Source organism: Onychomys torridus, chromosome 7 (genome assembly GCF_903995425.1).
Source record: "Onychomys torridus chromosome 7, mOncTor1.1, whole genome shotgun sequence".
Taxonomy (NCBI): domain Eukaryota; kingdom Metazoa; phylum Chordata; class Mammalia; order Rodentia; family Cricetidae; genus Onychomys; species Onychomys torridus.
This window is the reverse complement of record NC_050449.1, coordinates 93,794,008-93,819,569: the sequence shown is the minus strand read 5'-3', so window position 1 is coordinate 93,819,569 and position 25,562 is coordinate 93,794,008. Positions and strand designations below refer to the sequence as shown.

Here is a 25,562-nt window from a genome sequence, read left to right as displayed (position 1 = left end):
AGGTGGTCACAGACCAGGTAAGAAAGGCTCCAGGCAAATGCTTTGGACTCACAGAGAGGAGTCTTTCCAGTTTGTGGAAGTGAGCAGGGAAGACGGGCGTTTGAAAGAGGCTAGAAGCTGGCTTTGGGTGTAATGAGCCAGTGTTTTCATTCTGCTCTCCAGGATCCTAACACAGGGAGTTTTTCCGGAAAAATACCCTTCCCTTGGTCATTGGCTGACAGCAAGCTCTAGGGAGAGGGGTGGAGCTAGCAGGGCTCATTTGGTACCCAGTCTTCTAATCTCTGGGTTTCATCCTCACCTTTGCCTTCTTTCAGGCCAGTGACCCGAGTCTGGATATTCCAGTGTCTTTAGGGGAATATCCTTTCTTCTCGCAAGGTTCAGGTTGCGCTGTTTGAGTTCTTGTAACGCAAGCTTACTGCTGTTTTTATGCCCCCCACCTTTTCCTTGGTTCCCCCTTGGTTGCTCCCTCGGCAGGTGTGTGTTTCTTCCATTTCCTCCCTCCCCTCATGTGGTACCTTGCGCTTCCAGTTCCCCTCAGCTAGCCTGCTGCTGTTGGCTTCATGCTTACAGGATGCCCCTAGTGTGACGCTATCAGACACAGGGATGGGGTGGGCGGGGACTGCAGTGTTTGTTTGACACTGGTGGAATCTGATAACAGGGTTAATCCTGCTTGAGTTATTGCCTCAGAGCTTGGAGTCCTTTTTGTAGAGCAAAGACTAAGTCTTTTGCCCCTGATCTTATGTAAACTCTAAGATATTAACTATCCTAGGGAATAATCTATGAATTAGAGTTTTTTCTGTTTTTCTCAGTGTCTGAGATGCCTTTGACAATGGTGAGGTTCCCATTTCTTCCTCCTGGGTCTTCAGCTCTGCCTAGTCTATATTCTAATTGCTGGCTTAATTGTTTTTCTTTTCAGGATTTTACGGTTTTTGGAGGCAGTTTGTCAGGAGCACATGCTCAAAAGATCTGCAAAGTAAGTGTTTAATATTGAAAATAAAGCCAGGGCCTCCATCGGTTTATGTGGCACACACTGAGGATTCTAGGGGTGCAATGAATGGGCTGGGTATGAGGAATTGCACATTTGTACAAGATGCGGTACCAACTAGACGGAGTCTTAGTTCATTTCTTAAATACTTCTGTACTATCTCCTTGACCCTGGTAAAGTCTTTACCCACACTTGTTCTGTCCTCTTCTTCTTCCCTGCCCATCTTTCCTTAGCTCCTGGTCCCCACCTTCCCCGACCAAGTGCTGGGATTATATGTGTGAACCCATCCTATTAACAACCCTCTCATTTCTCCATGCAGAAAATAGCATCTATGATTACAACGCTTGAGGGCTGGAGAGATGGCTCAGTAGGTATGAGTACCTGGTGTGAAAACAAAAGGACCTGAGTTCAAATCCCCAGCACTCTCATAAAAGCCGAGCATGACCACATATGCTTGAAATCTCAGCTTTTGGGGAAAAGGCAGATTCTTGGCAGCTTGCTGACCGGTGGGCCTTATCAGAACAGCAAGCTTTGGGTTCGTGGGGAGACCTGTTTCAAAAAGTAAGACTGAGGGTGATAGGGAAGGACACTTGATATTCTCCTCTGGCCTCTGCCTGTGAGGATTGAAAGCATTCAAAAGAACATTGTAATACATGTACTTAGTATTATTATTAGTTTTTGAGACAGGGTTTCTCTGTAGCCCTGGCTGTCCTGGAACTCGTTCTGTAGACCAGGCTGGCCTTGAACTCAGAGATCCACCTGCCTCTGCATCCCAAGTTCTGGGATTAAAGGTGTGTGCCACTATGTCTGGCTCATTAATACATGTTCTTGGTAATGCATTAAATAATAAGATTTAGTGAATCTTATAACTGGTGTAATTCAAAGGAGGCTTGAGTAGACATATTCTTGGATCTCAGCAACTTTAATGTGACAGAGCATCTGGTTTCTGTTAATGGCAAAGGCACATGTGTGTGTTCATAAGTGAAGGAAAGTTGGACATTGGCTAGAGCTAATACAGGTGAAAATGTAAATTTTTTCCAACTCAAGTTCCGAGACTGTCTTAGGGTTTTTATTGCTGTGAAGAGACACCAGGACCACAGCAACTCTTATAAAGGAACGGCAGCTTACCATTTCAGAGGTTCAGTCCATTACCATCATGGCAGGGAGCATGGTGGTGGAGAGTCCTACATCTTGCAGGCAACAGGAAGTGGACTGACTTAGAGGGCAGTATTCTAAGCATAGGAAACCTCAAAGTCCACCCCCACAGTGATACACTTCCTCCAACAAGGCCATACCCACTCCAACAAAGACACACTTCCTAATAGTGTCATTTCCTATGAGATTATGGGGACCAATTACATTCAAACTACCACAACCACATATCTGTTCACAGCCACCTTGAGATTCTGTGAATCCCAAGAATAGAATTTCAGATCTAGGCAGAGAGTCCAGGTGTTAAAATGTAAAGAGCAGGACACAGATTGTATGACAGTATCTTTTTTTTTGGGGGGGGGGTTCAAGACAGGGTTTCTCTGTGTAGCTTTGTGCCTTTCCTGGAACTCACTTTGGAGACCAGGCTGGCCTTGAACTCACAGAGATCTATCTGCCTGGCTCTGCCTCCTGAGTGCTGGGATTAAAGGCACGCGCCACCACTGCCCAGAAGGTTGAGAACCACTACTCTAAAGATACCTATGCTTCCCTCTTCATTTCTTCAAGAAATGAAAACTTCTCCAGGGATCTCCTGTCCTGGAGGCATCCAGAGGAGCAACTTGTCAGATGACCTTGTAGGAGGGATTAGGAGCTAAATTGGGTCAGGGGGCACACCTAATGGGGCTGTTGAGTTATGTATACCTTTAAGTATTTAAACCCTCCTCATGCCAGGACCCCTGAAGATGGCCTTGGTGGGGCATGGATTCTGGATCCCTTTGTCCCTTTTCCTGTGTGGTCACATTGATAAACCCCCCTTTTCTGCTTTTCACTATTCATTTGGTTCCGTAAACGGGCTCATTGAGGATGGGTGCTGGGCCTGGCTTGTTGGTGCACAGGCTGTGGCCTCTTAGTGTGGTGACACTGTCACTGACCAAGCCATCTCCTTGGCACAGCAGAGTGTCTTGTCATTGATGTTTTGGTAGCCAGAGCAGATGTCTCATGAGATTTTCTATGCCTTTTTAGATCATGGACCAGGCCATGACAGTCGGGGCTCCAGTGATCGGGCTGAATGACTCTGGAGGTGCCCGAATCCAGGAGGGGGTGGAGTCCTTGGCCGGCTATGCCGACATCTTCCTGGTGAGAAACCTATTAATGGGGTGACTTCTGTAAGTGTGTTCTGGTTCCTGTCTCTCCCCATTGTCCTCTGCCCAATCCAGCCTCTGCAGTGTCTCCCATGTCACTGGCACTGTGGGTGGGATGAGGGGTGGATGACCAGCCAGATGGGCTGCAGAGCTTGCTCTTTTTGTTTGATAGAGGGCCAATTGTTGGATAAATAATTAGTTCAAGGCCATTCATGAGGAGAAAGTACTTGGAAATGTTTTCTTTTTTCTTCCTTCCTTCCTTTCTTTCTCCCTCTCTCTCTTTCTTTCTTTTTTTTTTTTTCTTTTTTTTTTAAGCAAGAAAGACACGGAGACACGGTAAGGAATGTTAAAGTAAAGCGGTTTGCTTGAATTAGAATTTTTTTAAAGTGCACTTTGCTGACTCTAGATCCTCCCGTGTCTGCTGAGGTTCCAGGCATGCGCCGCCATGCGCAGCTGTAGTCCCACCCCTTTGTAGTTAGTTGAGTCGGGCCGTTATTTTATTTGTTTGTTTGTTTGTTTTGTTTTGTTTTTTGAGACAGGGTTTCTCTGTGTAGCTTTGCGCCTTTCCTGGGTCTCGCTCGGTAGACCAGGCTGGCCTCAAACTCACAAAGATCTGCCTGCCTCTGCCTCCTAGTGCTGGGATTAAAGGCGTGTGCCACTACTGCCCAGCTTTTTTTTTTTTTTTTTTTGCCAGAGCTGAGGATTGAACCCAGGGCCTTGTCCTTGCTAGGCAAGCATTCTACCACTGAGCTAAATCCCCAACCAAGTTGGGCCATTTTTGTTCACTTTAATTTTCACCATATTTTATTCTTCTAAGAAATTTAACCTTCATTGTTTGTTTGTTTATGTATTTATTTGAGAAAGGCCTCTTTCTGTGTAGCCCTCACTGTCCTGGAACTTGCTCTGTAGATCAAGCTGGCCTCGAACTCAGGTATCTTCCTGCCTCTGCCTCCCAAATGCTGGGATTAAAGGCATGTGCTGTCACCAACACCTGGCCTTAACTTTTAATTTTTATTTTAGACATATGGATGTTTTGCCTGCATGTATGTTTGTGTACCATGTGTGTGCCGGGTGCCTGTGGAGGCCAGAAGAAGATGTTGGATCTCCTGGGTCTAGAGTTACAGATGGTTGTAAATTGTCATGTGGGTGCTCAGAATCAAACGTGGGTCCTGTGGAGGAGCAACTGATTCTCTTAAGCACTGAGCCATCTCTTCAGCCTCTTTCACTGTATTTTAAAGTGTCTTTTTCTTAGTGGTTATCTTGGGACAGGGGGATTACAATCAACATCTTGACTGGTTGGAAAGAAAGGAAGTTAGCTTCACCACTGTAAGGACATGCTGCTTCTGTATGTCTCCATCATGGCAGACCACGTCTTTATACATGTTGTCTATGTTGGGAGATTTAAAAGTCAAATGCACAGAACAATTACAGATTGCAGGAATGCTAGGTCACAGGCTGAAGCATGGCATTGCCGTCACGTCTCTACCTAGGAAGTTATGTTTCTCACAGCCTCACATGGCTGTCTAGTGTCGTTTTATTTTAGACTGAAGAACTATGTCGTGTGTTTCTCGTATGATGTCTCAGCTGCCAGTGAGCTCCCTCAGCCTTTGTTATCTGGAAATGTCTTACTCTTCCTTGAAGTTTGGCTTTGCTGGATATTGAATTCTTGGTTGACAGGTTTTTCTTCAGACACTTGAACTGTGTCCCACTGCCTTCTGGGCTTGACTCTTTACCTTACTGGTGTACCTCGTCAAGGGGAGCTGTGCAGTCCTGCTGCTTTCTGCTTCCTTCCTGCTCTGGATCTGTATAGTTTGACTATGATGGGTTTCAGTGGGATGTCTTTGAGGTCATCCTTCTTTGGAGTTTGTTGAGCTTGGATGTGAACATTTGTGTCCTCCATCCAATCTGGGAAGTTTTGGTTCCTATTTCTTCAGATATTTGACTGAATCCTTTCTGTTTCTCCTGGGTTCCCGTGGTATGTATGCTGATGCTTGATGACTTCCCACAGTTCCCTCGGGCTTTCTTCATGCTTTCATTTTCTCAACATGGGTGACTTTTGAGTGGCTTTATATTCAGGTTTCCTGATCCGTTGTTTTCCATGATTAAACCTGCCACAGAACCAAGTAGTGAGTGTTTCATTTCATTTAATTTATCCTTTAGAATTTCTACTTAGCTGTTTTAAAATTTCGGGTCATGCTTGTAAGAGTTTTGTCTTTAATTACATCATCATCCTGAGACGAGGGCCAGCTTAAAAAGTGGGTAGACCCTCTGTGTCCCTCCCTTCCCCCTTCTCTCTTCCCTCCACGCTGTCTGTCTCTCTCCCCCCCCCTCTGTCTCCCCCCCCTTTCCCTCTCTCTCTCAATAAAGCTCTAGAAAGGTAACCATGGCTCGTGATTCTTCCGCCAACCAGAATGCTCCTCCAGACGGCTGCTGCGGGTGGTGGCCAGCCACGAGCAGCGCCGCTTTAACCAACAATTGGACTTTTAACCAACATTTGGTGCCATGACTTGGATTTTGTTCAGTGTTTTCCTGATTTCCTTGCATTCTTTTTCTATTATTATTATTATTATTATTATTATTATTATTATTATTATTTAGTCCATTGAACATATTTAGGATAGCTGCTGTGGCATCTATTTCTAATTTCCATGTGTGGGTTTCCTCATCTTTGTTTTCTGTCAGATTCTTTAGTTTTTCTCAAGAATGGCTACACCTGTTTACTTGTTTTATGATGTGTAATTTGTTATTGAATAGTAGAAATTCAGAGATCTGCCTAGCTCTGCCTCCCAAGTGTTGGGATTAAAGGCGTGTACCACCACCGCCCGGCTTCTGCTATGGCTTGCTCTGACCCCAAGGCAACTTTATTAATATACAAATAAAATCACATTTTACAAATATAGTATCACCACACAATCCCAGCTGTTAGTCCTTTCTTTTCTCCTTGTTTTGAGACATGGTGTCTTGTTGCTCCCTCCTGTGTATTCCAAGGTAGCTGGCCCATGAGCTTGTGGGAATCCCCCTGCCTCTGCCTCCCATCTTCTGTAGAAGTGCTGGGACCACTGATGTTGAAGCAATTCCATCTGGCTTTGGGTCCTGGAAATCTGAGATCCGGTTCTCATGTTTGCAGTTACCCACTGAGCAATCTCCCCAGCCTCCAGCATTTGGTTTTTAATCCCACGATAACTGTTTTTGTTTTTTTATGATCTCAATTGCTTCTTGAGGATGTGGGTTGCTGTCTCTTGTTATTTCTTTTTCCCTCAAGCGTCATCCTGCGCTGGTATGGGACTGTGGAAGCCTTCATTAAAAACGCTAGACTCTCAGGTGTCTTAATTTTGTTTAGTGTTTAGCTTTTCCCCCCACATCTTTCTCGTGGATAGATAGGAAACAGGGTCTTTCAATGTAACTCAGACTAGCCTTGGACTCACTATGTAGCTCAGGCTGTTTATGACCTAAAACTTGTAGCATAATCCTCCTGTCTCAGCTTCCCGAGTACTGGGGTTAAAAGCATGAGCTACCATTCCTGGTTTGCTCAGCAGTTTTTTTATGCATAAACATTTTGTTCAGAGGTAGTTCATTTTTTGGATACTTGTTTTTGATAACTTCTAGTTTTATAGTCATTTTTTTAAGGGATTTTCCAAACTGGGTTCTGCTGTAGCTAGAAATCGATCTACTTACCTGTTCTTTTTACTGAGTAGAGATGACTTCTGTGTTGTGCCAAGCTGTATTGTAGCCCATGGTTTAGGACTTAAGGCTTTTATCTCTACATAACACCTTTGTCCTCATCACCACCACCAAGCCTTGTCTGAGGAGGAGAGATACTGAAGATCACTTAAGCGACACCTGCCTTTGTAGCCTTGTTTCTAGGGACCGACTTGACTTCTGGGAGCCCAGCATAGAGGCCAGGGCTGCTCACAGGGGGAGCTGGCTGCTTCTTCCTGGCGGCTCTGTGCACATTGGGTGCTGGACCTGAGGGAAAGAGGGGCCTATAGCACACATTCTGGTGGACACTTTGACTCACTCTTTGTTTCAGAAAGTGACACATTAACCATCCATTATGAGGACAAATTTCACACATAATTTTGGAAGCACTTTCCTGGTTAGATCTTTTGCCTCCTACATGGAGATATCTGTGGAAGCAAAGCAAAACTCGGTTTTATTGTTGGCTTTATCTTCCTGCAGATAACTTCATGAGTACTTCTGTAACCAAGTGCTTTGCCTTTCTGTGTTGGCAGAGGAATGTCACAGCATCCGGAGTCATCCCTCAGATTTCTCTGATCATGGGTCCATGTGCTGGTGGGGCCGTCTACTCCCCTGCCCTAACAGACTTCACATTCATGGTTAAGGTAAGAATGCTGTGCCTGTTTCTGGTGCCCAGAGAGTCCTGCATCTCCCATCTGCAATAAACATAATGCCTGACCCAGATCTAGGTTCTTATCTGAGTTCTCATTGGTGTTTGGTGGAGCGGAGATAAGATCTGAGTGGAGGGAAGGTTTGGCACAGGATCTGTAGTTTTTGAGAAAGGTGCTTGTGGGCTCTGTGGTTTTACTCATGATCTGAATTGAAAATGGTTTCACATAATCAGAAGATCCCTGTCCTTTGCCCAGACTGATAGCCGTTTACTGACTAGGGATCCCTTGGGAGGGTCTGCTGGGGTCTGTTTCAGTGGCAAGTGGCTCCCTATGGCCCCATGTTTCTTTCTTCACTTCTTAGCTGTTTTACTGCCTTTTTGTAATGCTAATGGGAAAATTTGATCTCCAACTTCAGTTTGAGAGCTGTATGTCAACATGTCTCCTGGTTTTAATATAAGGGGATTTTAAATGATTTTTATTATTTATTTATTTTGCTTTTTCGAGATAAGGTTTCACTATGTAGCCCTGACTGTCCTGGAATATTGCTGGGATCAAAGGTGTGTGTCATTACACCTGGCATGATTTTTACTTTATTTTACTTCTTTTTGTTTTTTGTTTTTTGTTTTTTCAAGACAGGGTTTCTCTGTGTATCTTTGCGCCTTTCCTGGAACTCACTTTGGAGGCCAGGCTGTACTCGAACTCACAAAGATCCGCCTGCCTCTGCCTCCTGAGTGCTGGGATTACAGGTGTGCACCACCACCGCCCGGCCCTTTATTTTACTTTTTGAGGTTAATTTTTGAGACAGGGTCTTACTGTTCTGCCTTGGCTGGTCTGGAACTCACCATGTAGACCAAGCTGGCCTGGAACTCACAGAGATCAGCCTGCCTCTGCCTCCTGAGTGCTGGGACTAAAGGTCTGCACCACCATGTCCAGATAAAAAATTTTTTTTCTTTTTTGAGATAGGGTTTCTCTGTGTAGCCCTGGCTATCCTGGAACTCAACATGTAGACCAGACTGGCCTCAAACTCAGAGATCCACCTGCCTCTGCTGTATTAAAGGTGTGTGCCACTACCACCTGGCTGTGATAAATTATTTTTAGATGAAATCCTCTTGAAATTATATGTGGGTAAGTATCCTAAATCTGATTGTTAAGATAGAACTGTTAGGATTGTTAAGATTATTAAGATAGGCTGATTTTATTTAATGTTCAAAAGATGAGCGCTAACTACCATGGCAGAGAAAGGCTGAGGGAAAATGTAATGGTAGTTACTTAGTGTGAGGGACAATTCCAGAAGGAATGTGACTCAGGCACATTGTTCTCAAGGGCAGTTTGGCAGTTGGAATCCAAAGTTCCAAAAGTGCTCCTCTTGCCCTGCGGTTCTATTTATTCCTAGTGATAATTGAAAGCATTCTTTTTTTTTTTCTTTTACTGAAAATAGATTTTTAGAAATACAGTCTTCTGTGTTTGGTTTCCCCTCCCTCTCCTCCTCCCAGCTCCTCCGCTCATCCCCTCCACCTCTGGAACCATTCCATCTAAGAGACAATAATAAAATAAAACTAAACAAATTGGAATAGGGCAAAACAAACAAACGTGAGGATAAGAGCCCAATAAAAGGCCCAAGAAACAGATGCAGACATAGAGACCCACTCGTTCACACACCCAGGAATCCCATAAAGACACAATACTGGAAGCCATAATATACATGTAAAGGACCTGCAGGGTGTAGATAGACAGACAGACAGACAGACAGATAATAAAAAATCAAGAATCTGAGGGACAAAGCCTTCACACGACGTTATGAGACAAGGAACCTGTCTTCCTCCCCCACCCCCCATTCAGTCTCCCTTGGAGATTACCTCACTTCAGATGATTTTTTTTTTCTAGTTCCATCATTTATCTGTGAATTTCATTTTTCCATTTTTATAATGGCTGAGTAATATTCCATTATCAAAAACATACCACATTTTTTTAGTCCATTCACCTGTTGACAGACAGCCAGGTTGTTTCCAGTTTCTGGCTTTTTTGAATAGAACAGCAGTGAACATGGTTGAGCGAGTGTGTCTGTGGTAGGATGATTGTCTTTTGGGTATATGCCTAAGATTTATACCTGGATCTTGTTTGTTTTGTGTGTTTGTTTTGTTTTGTTTTGAGATAGAGTTTTTCTGTGTAATAGCTTTGGCTGCCCTGGAACTCACTCTGTAGACCAGGCTGGCCTTGAACTCAGAGATCTGCCTACTCCTGCCTCCCAAGTGCTGGGATTAAAGGCATGCACCACCACCACCTAGCTAGCTAGATCTGGAGGTAGATTGATTCCCATCTTCCTCAGGAATTGCCAAACTGATTTCCCTAGTGGCTGTACAATTTTGCAACCCCACCAGCAATGGAGGAGTGTTCTCCACATCTTTGATGGACTCCACATCTTTGACAGCATGAGCTGGCATACTTTATTGATCTTAGCCATTCTGACAGGTGTAAGATGAAATCTCAAAGTAGTTTTGTTTTGTATTTCCTTGGTGATTAGCTATGTTGAACATTTCAAGTGTTTCTCCACCATTAGAGTTTGCTGTTTTGAGAATTCTGTTTAAATCTATACTCCATTTTTTAATTGGGTTGTTTTCTTGATATCAGTTTCTTGAGTTCTTTATATATTTTGGGTATTAGCCTTCTACAGTTGGTAAGTATCTTTTCCAATTCTGTAAGATGCTACTTTGTACAAACTATGGTGTCCTTTGCTGTTTAGAAGCATTTCAGTATCATGAGGTCCCATTTATTAGCTGTTGATCTTAGTACCTGTGCTAACAGAGTTCTGTTCAGAAAGTCTTTTCATGTGCCAGTGAATGATTGAAAGCATGTTATGGGGCTTGGATGTAGGTTGTTGTCATACATAAAGCCCTAGGTTGAACACCTAGCCCTGCATAAATGGAGCTCTCAGTAGCACATGAATGCAACCCCACAGGAGGTAGAGGCAGGAAGATTGAAGTCCAAGGGCAACCTTGGCTATTTAGTGAGTTTGAGGTTTGCTTGAGATTCATGAGACTCTGCTTGAACAACAGCAACAATAAAAAATACGCAATGAAAGGCATAGAAATGCTCAAGAGTAGGGTGAGTTTAGAGGTTTAAGCACTGACTTTGGCAGTGATGGAGCAATTAGCATGACTCCTGGGCAAGGGTGGCACACAAAATTTGTGAAGAATTCTACATTTAAAAAACAGTAATGAAGGACTGAGATTGTTTAGTGGGTAAGAGTGCATGCTGCACAAGAATAAGGGCCTGAGTTTGGATTTCTAACACCCCTATAAATACTAGGTGGGCCTGTAACTTGGGTGCTGGGCCTGGGGGGCAGGATTGCTAGGGGATGGATGGCAGGCAGCCTCCCTGGAGAAACAGTGAGCTACAGGTTTATGGAAGAAACCCCGTCCCAGCGATTAAGGTAGAGAATGATAGAGCTGGGTACCCCATCTCCTTTTCTGGCTTCCTCATGTATACATGCGTGTACACATGCATACACTACACGCACATGCAATGCATGCATGCATAAATGCACACATACTACTAAGATCACCAAATCTCAAGGTTCTTGGAGAAAGTAGAATTCCCTGCTCTTCACCCCCTGAATCTATGGATACCCATCTGGTGCCTCCTGGGTTTCACCTCTTCTTTGCTTTTGTGGGGGGGAGTTCTGAACGAATCCCTCTGGCTAAGACTATGCTCACCCTCTCCTTACGTGTTGCACATACTCGGCACAGCCAATGGCTGTCCTTCTCCTTCTTTTACTGCCCCAGCCTCTCCCTTGGTACCAGGTCTGCCCACCCAGACTTATCTTCAGAATCCTCATTGCTCCCCCTCTAGCTGGGGCTCGGATTCTGTTCTCTTCCCAGCCTCCTCTTTCCATAGCAGTTTACCTGTCCCCCGTCCACAAAGTCTGATTTTCTCATGTTTTCACTAACTTGTGTCGCTGTTAACCCCCCCACCCCCCCAGAAAAGGCTTCTCCGTGTAGCCCTGGCTGTCCTGGAACTTGCTCTATAGACTAGGTTGGCCTCGAACCCACAGAGATCTACCTGCCTCTGCCTGCTGAGTGCTGGAATTAAAGGCATCCACCACCTCGAGGCTTAGGGGATAAGAAGTCTTAAGAAAAACTAAACATTCTGCGAATGAAGTATAATGAGGAGAGTCCACAAGTGCTGAGCTATATACCGCAGCCTGCACAAGAACTGTTTAATTCATAAGTAAGTAGAGCAAAGACCATCAGACAGGAAAAGAATTGAGTTACATATCTAGACATACTGGACACTTATTTTATGATAAAGAGACAATTCTAGGGACTGGCTCAGTTGGTACAGTGTTTGCTGTGCAGACACAAGGACCTGAGTTTGGATATCCATCACTCATAAAAAGCTGGGCACAGTGCTGATCACTTGTAACCTAGCACTAGGATGGTAGAGCAAGATTCCATGGAGTTTGTTGGCCAACCAGACTAGCCAAATCTGTAAACTCCAGTCCAGCTTCAGTGAGAGACCCTATCTAAAAATACAAGGTGGAGAAGCAGTCGTGGAAGAAATCCAGTGTCAACTTCTCACTTACAAACCTGTGGACTCGTGTGTGTGTGTGTGTGTGTGTGTGTGTGTGTGTGTGTGTGTGTGTTGCACATGTGTGCACACACATATACTACAAGCACATATCTAAACATATATACACAGATGAAGTTCTATTCAGGGTCACTTCTAATATCAACACAGTAGCCGCATGTTGGCTCCAGTCAGTATCCCTCCACAGCTGGTCTCGGTACTCTCTCTGACCCGTGGGACACCATGCTCCTGCTTTTCCTCTGCTGTCCCTTGCCTTATTCCTTTAGTGACTTTATCGGGTCTTCTCACTTCAGATGCTGCTTTCAAATGTGTTCACCAGGATTCACTCACTTTCAAAACAGCTTTCCGTTTTGGACCTTAGTGGATGTTTCACACTTAGAAGGCTTTGATATCTCCTCCCCCATCTGTCCACCCTCCAAGGCTCAGGTCAAACATTGGAACAACAGGGAGGGCTGATGTTTTTCCTTCATATCATAGCATCCTAGTGACCTCCCCTGGGGATATGACCCAGAGTATAATCAGATTGCTTTAGTACTACTTTGCTTTGACCCAGGGTATCATTATTGTAGAATCCTGGCTGCCTTGAACAAAAGGAATGTCTGCCGGTCATCCAGTCAGACCACCCTCATGCCCACAGCGGCTGTTGGAGCATCCCAGTGATGCCTTGAGAAAAGCACACGGTGGTGAGGGCTGACCGCTGGCTCCTTGAGGTATGACCTCAGCTAGGACTGTTTCAAACAGTTTGTATGAGACTTCTTGCTGTCGTCAACCTTGTTGAACTCTAGATGACTATGCCTAACAATGGGGCTGCTGTGATGTGTGCAGATGTCCCTTCTCTGGTTCAGTGGAAACAGGTTGACAGGGTGACAGACACCCTCCCAAGCTGTCTCCTCTGATGCTGCTGCCTGAGGTTCAATAAACAGCTTCTCTTAAGTTGTTTCTCCTCACTTTTAGTGCTGTGGGGAGAGCTGAAAACCCAGTGGTTAAGGGCACTTACTTCTCTTCCAGAGAACCCCGGTTTGGTTTCTGGCAGGTGGCTCACAACTGCTTTGTGACTCCAGCTCCAGGGAATCCATCACCCTCTTCAGGCTTCTGTGGGTACCTGCACACATGTCACACACACACACACACACATACACACACACACACACACACACACACACACACACACACATCTTAATGGCAGTTGAATCATTTATGTAGTCGGCGGTGAAGTAAGGAAGACAGAGCGGCGGGTGCAGAGTGTCAAAGGCTAGCGAGTCAGTGGGCAGGCTCTGCTTACTGCAAGAGTTCCAGAGCCGTTAAGGTCAAGAGTCTTAGACCGGAGGCCCTGAGCTATGACACTGACCAGTGTCAGAGGCTAAGGAATACCAATTCCTAGGTCTGCTCAAAGGCTGCAATGCCAGCTGCCAAATGCTAAGGCACCCTGACTTCCTCAGCCCACAAGGACTGTTGAGCTAAGAGCCCTGTTACCGGAGGCCTGCATCAGAGCTGTAAAGGTAGGGTACCACCTGTTGCTGATTCCCACTTCCTTGTTCTGCAGCTTGCTACTATCACATGCTTAGGGACACTGCAGCTGCAAACGAACAGCCCTTGGGGAGCTTCTCCTTGCCTGCCATGATTTCTATCTGGGCAGAGCAAAAGAACCCAGCCAGCTGATTGGTGACGTAATCACCCTTGTCAGAGTTCATTTGACTGCAGAGGTGGGGGTTTAGTTCTGGGCTATCTGTTTTCCCTCATTGGCATATACTGTTTTGATTACCGTTAAGACAGAATAAGTTTTGAAATCAAGAAGTGTGGGTTGGATGTTGTGACACACACTTTAATTCCAGCACTTGGGAGGCAGGTGGATCTCTGAGTTCGAGGCCAGCTTGTCTACAGAGCGAGTTCTAGGACAACCAGAGGTACACATGAAAAACTCTGTTTTGGAAACTTAAAAAAAAAAAAAAAAAAAAAGTGTGGGACCTTAAACTTTGTTCTTGGTCAGGATTGCTTTGGCTATCTGAAGATCTGTGAAGGTTCCATGTCAGTTTTAGGATGGGTTTCTATTTCCACTTAGCTTCACTGGGGCTTAGTTTGGGCATACATTGACTCTGCATGTTGCTTTTAACAACATTTACAACTGACTAAAGTGTAGCTTCTAGTGTTGGTTCACACCTGTAATCTCAGAACTCAGGATGCTGAGACAGGAGAATTACTGTAACTTCAAGTCCAGCCTGGTCTATATGGTAAGTATTGGACTAGCCAAGGCAATGTAATGTAATATGAAGCTGTCTCAAAAACAACAAAACAAAAAAACATGTTGGTTTTATTGATCTTTTCAAAGACCAGTTCTTGGTTTTGGGATGTGTGTGTGTGTGTGTGTGTGTGTGTGTGTGTGTGTGTGAGATTTTCTTTCTGTTCTTCTATTTTCTTTCTTCAGGTAGTTTTAGGTTTAGGTATCCCCCCCCCCCATGTATACACACACACACACACACACACACACACACACACACCACACACACACACACATAGTTCTTTGGATGTAAATTTGTCCTGAGGCCTTTTTCATTGTGGTTCCTCTTGACTATGCCTGCACTGTGCTCTATGAATTTTGGTATAGTTTTGTTCTCCACTGTTTCAACATCATTTCTTTCTTTTCTTTTTTGTTTTTTTTTTTTTTTTCCAAGACAGGGCTGTGTATCTTTTTAGAGCCTGTCCTGGAACTCACTGTGTAGCCCAGGCTGGCCTCGAACTCACAGAGATCCACCTGCCTCTGCCTCCCGAGTGCTGGGATTAAAGGCGTGCACCACCACTGCCTGGCTCAACATCATTTCTAACTTCTCCTGTGATTCCTTCTTTAGCTCATTGATTTTTTTTTTTTTTTTTGCTTAATTTTTAAATGTTGTGAATTTTCTGTTTTTGCTGCTGTTCTCTACAGTTTCATTGCATTATGATTGATTTCAATCTTATCAAATTGATGTAGCTATATATTGTGGCAAACAGTTTACTTAGTACAATGTTGGTCTCTTTAACTGTATCTCAGGCTCTTAGCCCAATAATGTCCCATGTGGTTTTTTCCTTTAGTTTTCATTTTTGGGATCACAAACTGTCTTTGGATGACACATCCCCTTGCTCTCCCTTGGCCAACAGTTAGACTTTCTTGGTCATGATGTTGATCATTGTTATTTTTTCTTATGTGCTGGGGATTGCACTCAGGGCCTTGAACACATGAGGCAAAGGGATGTAGTACCTCTGAGCTATAGCCCAATTCCTGAGTACTGGCATTTTTGAAGCTTATAAGTTACTTTATTTTCCAGTGTGAATTTATCTAATGTTTCCTTGGGATTAGATTCGTGGTCTGGAGTCCTGGTCTGTCTGAGGCCTACATAGTGATGGGTCCTCCATCTGGACACTGGTCATATGTAGCTTGAATTCTAATTGGTCTTACAAATAAAAACCTGGAGCCAGATATCGGGGTAAATGCTGAAAGATCAGAGAGACAAAGGAGCCAGCCACTAGAGAGATTTCTTACCTCTACCGAATCCTCAGGCTGAAGGGGTTGAGCTCCTGTCTCCTCCCGCCTTATAATCCTCTCTCCTCCCAACCATATCATCCTATCTCCACCTCCCTAGTACTGGGATTAAAGGTGTGTGCCTCCTAAGTACTGGGATCAAAGGTGTGAGCCTCCACTGTCTGGCTTTGTTTCTCTTTTAGACTGGATCAATCTCTGTAACCCAAGGTGGCCTTGAACTCCTGTTCTTCCTGCTTCCTCCTCCCAAATGCTGGGATTAAAAGTGTATGCCACCACTGTCTGGCCTCTATGGTTAACTAGTGACTAGCTCTGCCCTCTGATCTTCAGGTAAGTTTTATTTGTTAGTGCACAAACAAAATATCACCACAGGCATGCCCATTGTTCTATATCTTCTTTAGGAATTTGGCTCCTGGTGTGTTCCACAGTGACTGCTCATTTGCCTTTTGTGATGCTAGCTTGATAACTGATTGAGGTTTGTTGTAGTTGGAAGTTTTCTGTGTCCCATCTGGCCCGAGGTCGGGATAAATCTCGCTCACCTGCAGTCCTGCACCTGCTTATAAAATAATCATTCAGAGCCTTAATATTATTTATAACTGCTTGGCCATTAGCTCAGGCTTATTACTGACTAGCTCTTACACTTAATTTAACCCATAATTCTTATTTATGTTTAGCCATGTGGCTTGGTACCTTTTTTCAGTTCTGCCTAGACATCTTGCTTCCTCTGTGTCTGGCTGGTGATTCCTGACTCAACCCTTCCTCTTCCAATAATTCTCCTTGTCTTCTTGCCCCATCTATACTTCCTGCCTGGCTACTGGCCAATCAGCATTTTATTGAACCAGTGTACAAGGGCATTATCCCACAGCAGTTTGTCTGGTACTTCATTGTGTCACTTATTTACACCCTTTAGAGAGATGCTTTGGGACTATGCAGATCCACTCTGCATGACACATTTTCTCCTTGATTGAGCACCCACTCATGTTTCTTATGGAAACCAATTCATCCTCAGTGGCTGGATATGAAGCCCTGGGTTCTACCCCCAGCTCTGCATACACTGGGCTTGGTGTGCATGTCTGTCTGTAATCCAGTAAGTACTTGGGAGGTAGAGGCAGTAGGACCGGAAGTTCAATATTGGACTGCAAGGCAAGATGGTAAAAGCACTTGCAAGCCTGAGTTCGATCCTTGAAACCCCTAGTGGAAGGAGAGAACCAACTCCTCATAGTTGTCCTCTGAGCCCCATACACAAGTGTCATGACACCTTGTGCCTGTTCCCTCTCTCTCCTTTTGTCTCACTCAGATAGTAAATAATAATCCCCAGCCCCTTCCCTGGCCTCTGGAAACCACTGGTCTTTTTTTTTTTTTTGGCTTTTCGAGACAGGGTTTCTCTGTAGCTTTTGGAGCCTTTCCTGGACTAGCTCTGTAGACCAGGCTGGCCTCAAACTTACACAGATCCACCTGTCTTTGTTTCCCGAGTGCTGGGATTACAGGTGTGTGCCACCAATGCCCGGCTTCCACTGGTCTTCTTACTGCCTATATTTTTTTATTTGAATTATTTATGTGTATGGGTGTTTTGCCTGCCTGTATGTGTATGTACCACCTTTGTGCCTGGTGCCCATGGAGGCCAGAAGAAGGCATCAGATCCCCTGGGACTGGAGTTATAGTTGGTTGTGGGCTGCCGTGTGGCTATTGGGAATCTAATCTAGGTCCTCTGGAAGAGCAGTCAGCGTTTGTGACCACTGAGCCATCTCCACCCCTGCCCATATGTTTTGTCTTTTCTGGAATGTGATGTAGTTGGGATCATCTCATTGCTAGTCTGTATGAAGTTTTTCAGACTGGCTTCCTTAACTACTTCTTACACACTTAAGGTTTCGTACTTTCCTGGTCTGGTGGTTGTGTCTTAGCACCAAATACTAGTTCATCGTCTATGTGTTTCAGGGATTATTTTATCTGTTCACCTGCTGAAAAGCATTCTGGTTTCTTCAGGTGTCAGCATTACTATTTCAAACATCTGGTTTTCGTGTGGATGGAAGTCATCAGATGGCTTGGGGAAATGCCAAAGTTTGCATTGTAGAACCAGGTGTTAAATGTGGATTTAGTTTTATAAGAAGCTGCCAAATTGTTTTTCCAGGTCATCATAGCACCGTGCATTCCCACCTACCTACCACCAGTGAAAGAATCCAGTTGTCCCACATTATTGCCAGGATCTGATGCTGCCAGTGTCCTGTAATTTGGCCATTGTTTTTAGTATTCTATCGCTGTGAGGAGGTGCCATGACCACGGCAAATCTTAAAAAGGAAAACATTTAATCAGGGGCTGGCTTACAGTTTCAGAGGCTTAGTCCATTATCATCATGGCAGGATGGGCATGGTGGCATGCAGGCAGACAGGCAGAGTACTACTGGAGAAATAGTTGAGAGCTACATCTGATCAATAGGCAACATGCAGAAAGCTCCTAGGCCTGGCATTAGTTTTTGAAACCTCAAAGCCTATATCCTTCAATAGGCCACACCTTCTAATCCTTCTCAAACAGTTCACCATCTGGGGACTAAACATGCAGATATATGAGCCTATGGGGCCGTTCTCACTCTCACCACCACAGCTGCTCTAATGAGTGTTAGTGGCTTCATTTTAACGTACAATTCCCTGATGGCACATGAAGCATCTTTTCACATGTTTATTTTCTTCCTTCCTTCCTTCCTTCCTTCCTTCCTTCCTTCCTTCCTTCCTTCCTTCCTTCCTTTCTTTTCTCTCTCTTTCGTTTGTTCCTTCTTTTGCTCATTCGTTCGTTTTTGAGACAGGGTTTCTCTGTGTAGCTTTGCACCTTTCCTGGATCTCACTCTGTAGACCAGGCTGGCCTCGAACTCACAAAGATCCACCTGGCTCTGCCTGCTAAGTGCTGGGATTAAAGACGTGCGCTCCCACCGCCCAGCCATATGTTTATTTCCTATTTGTATATTTTCTTTGGTGAATTATCGGTTCAGGTCTTTGGTTTTTGTTTTCTTTCTTTTTCTTTTCTTTTCATGAATTTTGTTCCTGTTTTTGAATTTTCAAAGTACTTGGTATAGTTTGGTTTTTGGTGTATGTGTTGAGATAAGGTATCATTTTGTAGCCCAGATTGGTCTGGAACTTACCATGTAGCTCAGGGTGGTCTCTAGCATGAGTCTTCTCCTGCCTCAGCTGCTAAGTTTTGGGATTACATGTATAGGTTTTATATATATATATTTGTGGGTTTTTTGTTTTGGTTTGGGTTTTTGTTTGTTTGTCTGTTTGTTTTGTTTTGTTTTTTTGAGACTGTGTAACAGCCCTGGCTGTCCTGGAACTCACTCTGTAGACCAGGCTGGTCTTGAACTCAGAGATCCTACTGTCCTCTGCTTCCCGAGTGTTGGGATGTGCCACCACCTCCAGGCTTATACTTGTTTTTTTGTTGGTTGGTTGGTTGGTCATGTTTGGGATTGAACTGAGGGTCTAGCCCAGGCAAGTACTCACACAGCCCCTAGCTTTAGGCTAGACAAACACTCCCACTGAGCCTTGTTCCCTTTGTGAGCTTGTTTCTGGACACGGTGCTCTGTGCCACTGGTGCTTACCTTTTGGGCAAATGCATCACTGTCTTGATGACTATATATTTAGATTTTTAAAGATTTATTTTTATTTCATTATGTTTTGCCTCTGACATAGTGTAAGAGTGTGCACACCACATGAGTGCAGTACCCCTTGAGGCTACAAGAAAGTGTCATACCCTCTGGGACTGGACATAAAATACATACATCTAATTAAAAAAATATTATTAAAAGAAAACACATATTTCACAAGGTAGTTACAAGTTATATATGAATCTAAAAATTTTAGAAAATTATTCTGAAGTTTATTTCATTGCTAGCAGATTCTGAGGAACAAAGCTTAATGTGGGTGGATTCCTGTATGGGAGCATGCAGGTGGGGATCTACTCCCTGAGCAGGGGTCATAGTCTCCTGATGGTGGTCCAGCCTCAGGCTGCCACGATGCAAATGTACAACTTCCTTAAATAAAAGTCTCCAGTAACTTAAAACTCGGGTCTTAAGTCTGATAAATGAACATAAAAGACAGGGAGTGCATTAGCCATGGAAGGCACTTTTGTAAAATTTGCATATTAGGGAAGAATATGTAACTGTAATACATAACTGCTTGATCTGATTGTTATCAAAGTCAGGGTCACAACCTGTTACCCAAGCCAGGTCCTGCCATCCACCCTCAGTAAGCGAATTAAAAGAGCCAAATTAGTGGAAAGCAGAAAAAGATTGCTTCACTGTGGCCACATTGGGAAGAGGGACAAAGAGAGGGAGGAAACTTCCCAGTCAGTCTTCCAGGTCCTGAAGTGATTATACAGAGCGCCAGGGGATGAGCTGTCTAAGCAGTTCCGGTCATCGTGTGGTCCCACCCACCACTGACAGGTCCTTGTTTGGCCTAGCAGCTTGTTAGAGCTCTGTGAAGTCTCTTTCAGAGAGACACCCCCCTCTAGGTACCCCTCCCACCCCCAGCTGGTGCCCTTCCCTTCTCCAGGTGTGATTCCTGGGGAAATTCCCCTTTCTTTGGGGTCCATGTCTACAGACTGATGATTGAGAACTCAAGTGCCTACACTTAGATTTTCGTCATTTCTGCCAGGCCTGTAGGTAGTTTTGCTATCTTAGAATTTCAGTTGCACCCAGAGAAATGGATGTACCAGACTTTTGACAGAGTTTTCCAAATGTTTTGAAATTTATAAAATAAACTTCTTAGGGCACGCGTGCTTTTGGCGTTTGCCATAGAGGCCAGGCTGGCCATCCACTGAAGTGTAAATTTCAGCCCAGAAGGAAGTCCTGTGGCTCAGGTGTTCCTACGTGGGAATTATTTTAGGGATAGTGGTGGTTTAAAACTTGAGAAGAATTTTCCACGATGGCTGTTTTCTGACAGGAATTTGCGGTCTAACAGCCTTCCCCACAGGCTGACGTAGCTGCCAGGCCTCTTTGTTTTTATTACGTCATGTATTGTAGGGATGACTTCAGATCTAGTCTTGATTTGGTGTCTCAGGACCAATTCAGTGTGGTCTTTGAAGCAGCGGGTCCTCTTGGGCAGCAGTGATGCTGGGCCACTGTTTGCTCTGCTCCCCCCCAGCCGGTTCTGTCTGGTTATTTGGTGGTCTGGCTGGACCGCAAAGCTGCAGGAACTAGAGTGTGCTTCCAGGAGCTTGGCAGCTGTCTCAGCTGGGTTTTCTCTCTCTGCTTTAAGATGGAGTGTTCCTCCTGGTCCACTGCTGCTTCTAACCGGACTGCAAACATGCTCGAAGGCCGCTGTTCTTGCCGTCTCTGGAAGCAAATTCTAGTCCCTTTTCTCACCCCACATTCTTGGAAGTCTTCACGTAGCTCCTCAGGTGTCCTTCTCGGCTGCCTTCTTCCCCTCAGATCTCTGTTGGCAGCCTGCATAGTAACTCTCTCTCCTAGAACTGCCCTCTCTTGTCTTTCCTGATGGATGCTAGCTTCTCCATGCTTTCTTAGAGTGATGTCTTCCTGTTACTGCATTCTGCTACTCTCTTAGCCCATGTAGCTCGAAACACTTCTCTTAGAACACTGCTGTATAGCTACCATAATGGGGGGAACTTTGGGACCCGTCAGCAAATGTGTGCCCCGAGTCCAAGCATTCACTAGGGCAACTTTGGGGATCATGAGTGCCTGCTGAGGAGCCAGCGCTAGTGTGGGAGCTCCACCACATGCACATGGAGCATCCAAATTGGGGAAGTTTTCACAGCTTCTGTATTGGGTGGTTAAGGGGTCCCCACTCTACAGCTATTGTGGAGGTTGCACATTGCGCTAGTCACCACTGGGGCAGCCCAGTCTAAGACTTAGCAACTAGCTGCTAATAGCTTGTCCCTGACCTTTGGGGTGAGGGGGGGGGGGCTTCCTGGGAATCAGGGTTTGTTGTCTCCAAGTACTTACCCTGTCAACAGTCAGCACCCTCGTTCTGGGTGACTAGTGTCCACCTGGCCCATTGTTAGGTCTCAAGGTCTCAGGCTGCCTGTACTGTCTAGAAATGATCCCAACCTGGCCTATAGGAGGATTTCTGGTGGTTAGAAAGGAAAAAAAAAAAAAAAAAAAAAGCCAGCATTCCTCAGGAGCTTGTGAAGCTGGTCTCCATCTGCCAAAAGGAGTCATTTCCCCACCTCTGACATAAGTGACATAGGGCTCCATTGACAAACCAGTGGGTGCATGTCAATGCCCATGCTGGCCTCTGGCCTCCTGCAGTCCCTACTCACAAGTACTTGTTACACATTTCAAAGCCCTGCCCTGGCCTTCTGAGCTCAGACCTCTACTCTCTTTATGCTCCTGCTCTTCCTACTTGTCTGTCTCTGTCTATGCACTGTTCTCCCTTCTCTTGCAGATGGCCTTGGCCATATCCAAGCTGCTTTCTTCCTCTCTGCTCTGCGCTCCTGTAGATGCCACTGCACACTTCTCTTTTACCTAAAATACCCTTCACTGTCACTGTACCGTGGAGCCATCATGTCCGCAGTTTCTTTTCTTCTTTTTACAAAAATAAATTTTTGTTAAAAGCAGTAAAGTCTGAGCAGGCAGCCAGTACAAAGAATGTAAACATCACTACATTCAGCTCAGCCTGATTGAATGCTGAAAAACAAGTCTAAATGTCGGCAGTTTCTTCACTCACTCTCTTGCATGTACCTGATGCTGCTGAACCCTCTCATGCACCCGTCGCCTGCATTTCTCTGCCTCCGTTCTTTGCATCAGCAGCTCTGGCTGGACTCTGTTTAAGGCTGAAGGAATCTGCACAGTGGGGCCTCACACCAGGGAAAGCTCGGCAGCCTCAGGATGGCCCTGTGGTATGCTGGTGTAACTAGCTTGGCAGAATCGACGATGGTCTAAAGAGACACTTGCGTCTCTCAATCTACCAGACTGTTGAAACAGTGGACCCCAAAGAAATGGGAATTTTCTCAGGAGTTCCATGCTGGGAGAAGGAAAGGCCCCAGCCAGACGAGAGCCTGCCTCCCTTGCCTCCCTGAAACTTCAGAGCTGTGGCGAGGTTGAGAGACTGATTGCACTTTGTCTTGGTGATGTGTAACTTATTAAATAGCCACTCCTTGCCCCTGTCTGTGTAGGACCGAGCTAACATCCTGACAAACAGACATAAACCCTTTGGAATGTGTCGAGTGCTGTCAGCCAACATCCAAGGCCTACGGCAGAGTTCTCCCGTCTCACATCGACCCTCCTACCTAACGCGCCCCCAGTGGATTTGAAACTGTCTTGATTTATGACTTTTAAATTTTGTTACGATAAAAGTTTCATGAGATGACTACCTCATTGGAACATGGTGTTTGGGGAGACCTTGATTTATGCTCCCAGTCTGTACCCCCCAAATCCTATATCAGTGGGTGACAGAGGGGGACAGTGCCTACACTGGCCGTTCTACTTTCCTGAGCTGCAAGCTTGGGCCACTTTTGATTCCTTGCTTGCTTGCTGGTGCGCGTCAGGTCAGTGAGAGAGAGAGGGTGTCTGGGGACTTGTGGAGGGCCCAGAGCAGGGCTTTCAGGGGTCTTGCTATCACATCTACTTCCTTCCCCCAGGAAGTCTGGGACACGTGCTTAGGTCAGTTAAGACAGTGTCAGTGTGTGCTTGGTACAACTGACAACCTGTTCTGAACTTGTCCTGCTGCTTAAGGGTAGCCCTGAAAGCCAGGACAGGTGCACTGGGCTTTGCTGAAGGGTTGCCAAAGTATTCTTCTCCTCCTCCTCCTCCTCCTCCTCCTCCTCCTCCTCTTCTTTCTCCTCCTCCTCCTCTTCTTTCTCCTCCTCCTCCTCTTCCTCCTCCTCCTCCTCCTCTTCCTCCTCCTCCTCCTCCTCTTCCTCCTCCTCCTCCTCTTCCTCCTCCTCCTCCTCCTCCTCCTCCTCCTCCTCCTCCTCCTCTTCTTCCTCCTCCTTCTTTTTGAATGGCCTGGCACTGGATACGGTGAAAAATGAAGCTGTCAGGGTTCCCACTTACATGGAGTTAATATTTAAATGAAAGAGATAGAGGAAAACTCATCCATGTGAACACAATGTGAGTTAAAGAAGCAAGTTCCCACGACAGACTAGCTAACAAGAGCAGTCCTGGGGAGGAAGGATTTGTTTTGGCTCAGGGCTCCAGTGAATCGTGGTGAGAGGGGATAGGACCAAAGCAGAGAGAAGGCAGGGAAGGAGGCAGTAGCTGGGGAAAGGAGAATGTGAAGAGATGTCTGGGATGTTCTTTGCTGGTTCTCTGCAGCTGGAGCTGGCCTCTGTGGTGAGGTTCTGTGTTCACCTCCCATCATGCTTTGCTTTGATGTTGGGTACACAAGGTCTGTTCTGACCTCCTGGGGAGCTACCCTTCATCACTGTAGTTTCTTGCTGATCCCTGATGGTTTCTTGTAATTTGAAGTATATTTTGACTAAAATCAGCGTATACATTCTTTAATTCTCTTGGTAATGTTAGCAAGATAAATCTTTCTTCATATCTTCAGTGGGAATTTTGGAAACAACAAAAATATATAGTTGAATCTTGTTTTTGTCTTTTAAAATTCTTTAAAACAAATTTTTAAGATCGCTTTTAATTTATTTTTTGTGTATGTTTTTTGTTTTGTTTTTAACCTGTATGTATGTCTGTCTGTGCCTTGCTCTCAGATACCAGAAGAGGGCATCAGATCCCCTAGAACTGGAGTTACAGATGGTTGTGAGCTGCCCCTAACATTGGCACTGTGAACCCAACCCAGATACTCTGGAAGAGCAGCAAGTGATCTTAACTTTTGAGCCATCTCTCCAGCCCCATAAAGATAGCTTCTTGCTGTGTAGTCCAGGCTGGTTAATGCTGTGGGATATTCCTTTACACTGTGTGAAGATGTGTCACAGCCATTGGTTTAATAAAGAGCTGAATGGCCATTAGCTGGGCAGGAAGAGGTTAAGTGACACTCCTGGGGAAAGAGGACTTGCAGAGGAAGAAAGGCAGAGTCACCAGCCAGAGGCAAAAGAAGCAGCATGGGCACAATGGAGATGAGGTAGTGCATGGAAGAATGTAGACTAAAATGGGTTAATTTAAGGTATAAGAGCTAGTTAGAAACAAGCCTAAGCTAAGGCTGAGCGTTCATAATTAATAAGAAGTCTCCATGCCATTGTTTGGGAGCCGGCTGGTGGGACAGAAAAAGACTTGCAAATGAGTTCTCTGGGCTCAGCCTACATGGTGCTGCAGTTACGAGCATGTATCACTGTGTTGTTAGTGATTGGGGTCTTAGCTGGTGTTTCAAGGTTCTTGGCTTATTGTTTAAGAATAAAATAAGGGCTAACACAGATTAGTGAAAGTAGTAAAGTACCATTATTTAAAGTAAAGCAATGATACAGGTCAGATATAAACTGTTAATTAAGATTGATAGTGGAGCCGGGCGGCAGTGGCGCACGCCTTTAATTCTAGTACTCGGGAGGCAGAGCCAGGGGGATCTCTGTGAGTTCAAAGCCAGCCTGGTCTACAGAGTGAGATCCAGGACCAGCACCAAAACTACACAGAGAAACCCTGTCTCAAAAAACCAAAAGAAAAAAAAAAAGATGATAGCAGATTGTGTGAATGAGGGTACTGAAGTCCCCAATAATTATTTGGGCTTTTATGGGGTTCAAGAGAAGGAGTAGTTTGTTTGCTAAGGGGTGTAGTTCTTTATATTAAAACCTTTTTTAAAGATTTATTTATTTTTATTTGTGTGGATATTGTGCTTGCATGTATGTATACCTGTGTACCACATGCATGTAGTACTTGGGGAGGCCAGAAGAGGGCATCAGATACCCTAGAACTGTGCTCCTAACCACTGAGCCATATCTCCATCCAC

General features: G+C 45.0%; 1 protein-coding gene across 1 annotated transcript in view; it reads left to right on the top strand.

Moving 5' to 3' along the window:
- Pccb (propionyl-CoA carboxylase subunit beta) overlaps positions 1-25,562 on the top strand; it is a 61,507-nt gene that overhangs the window by 5,611 nt on the left and 30,334 nt on the right. The window contains exons 4-6 of the mRNA XM_036193875.1: positions 917-973; positions 3,158-3,271; positions 7,509-7,619. Coding sequence (XP_036049768.1) covers positions 917-973; positions 3,158-3,271; positions 7,509-7,619 — 282 coding nt within the window. The remainder of the gene's footprint in view (positions 1-916; positions 974-3,157; positions 3,272-7,508; positions 7,620-25,562) is intronic.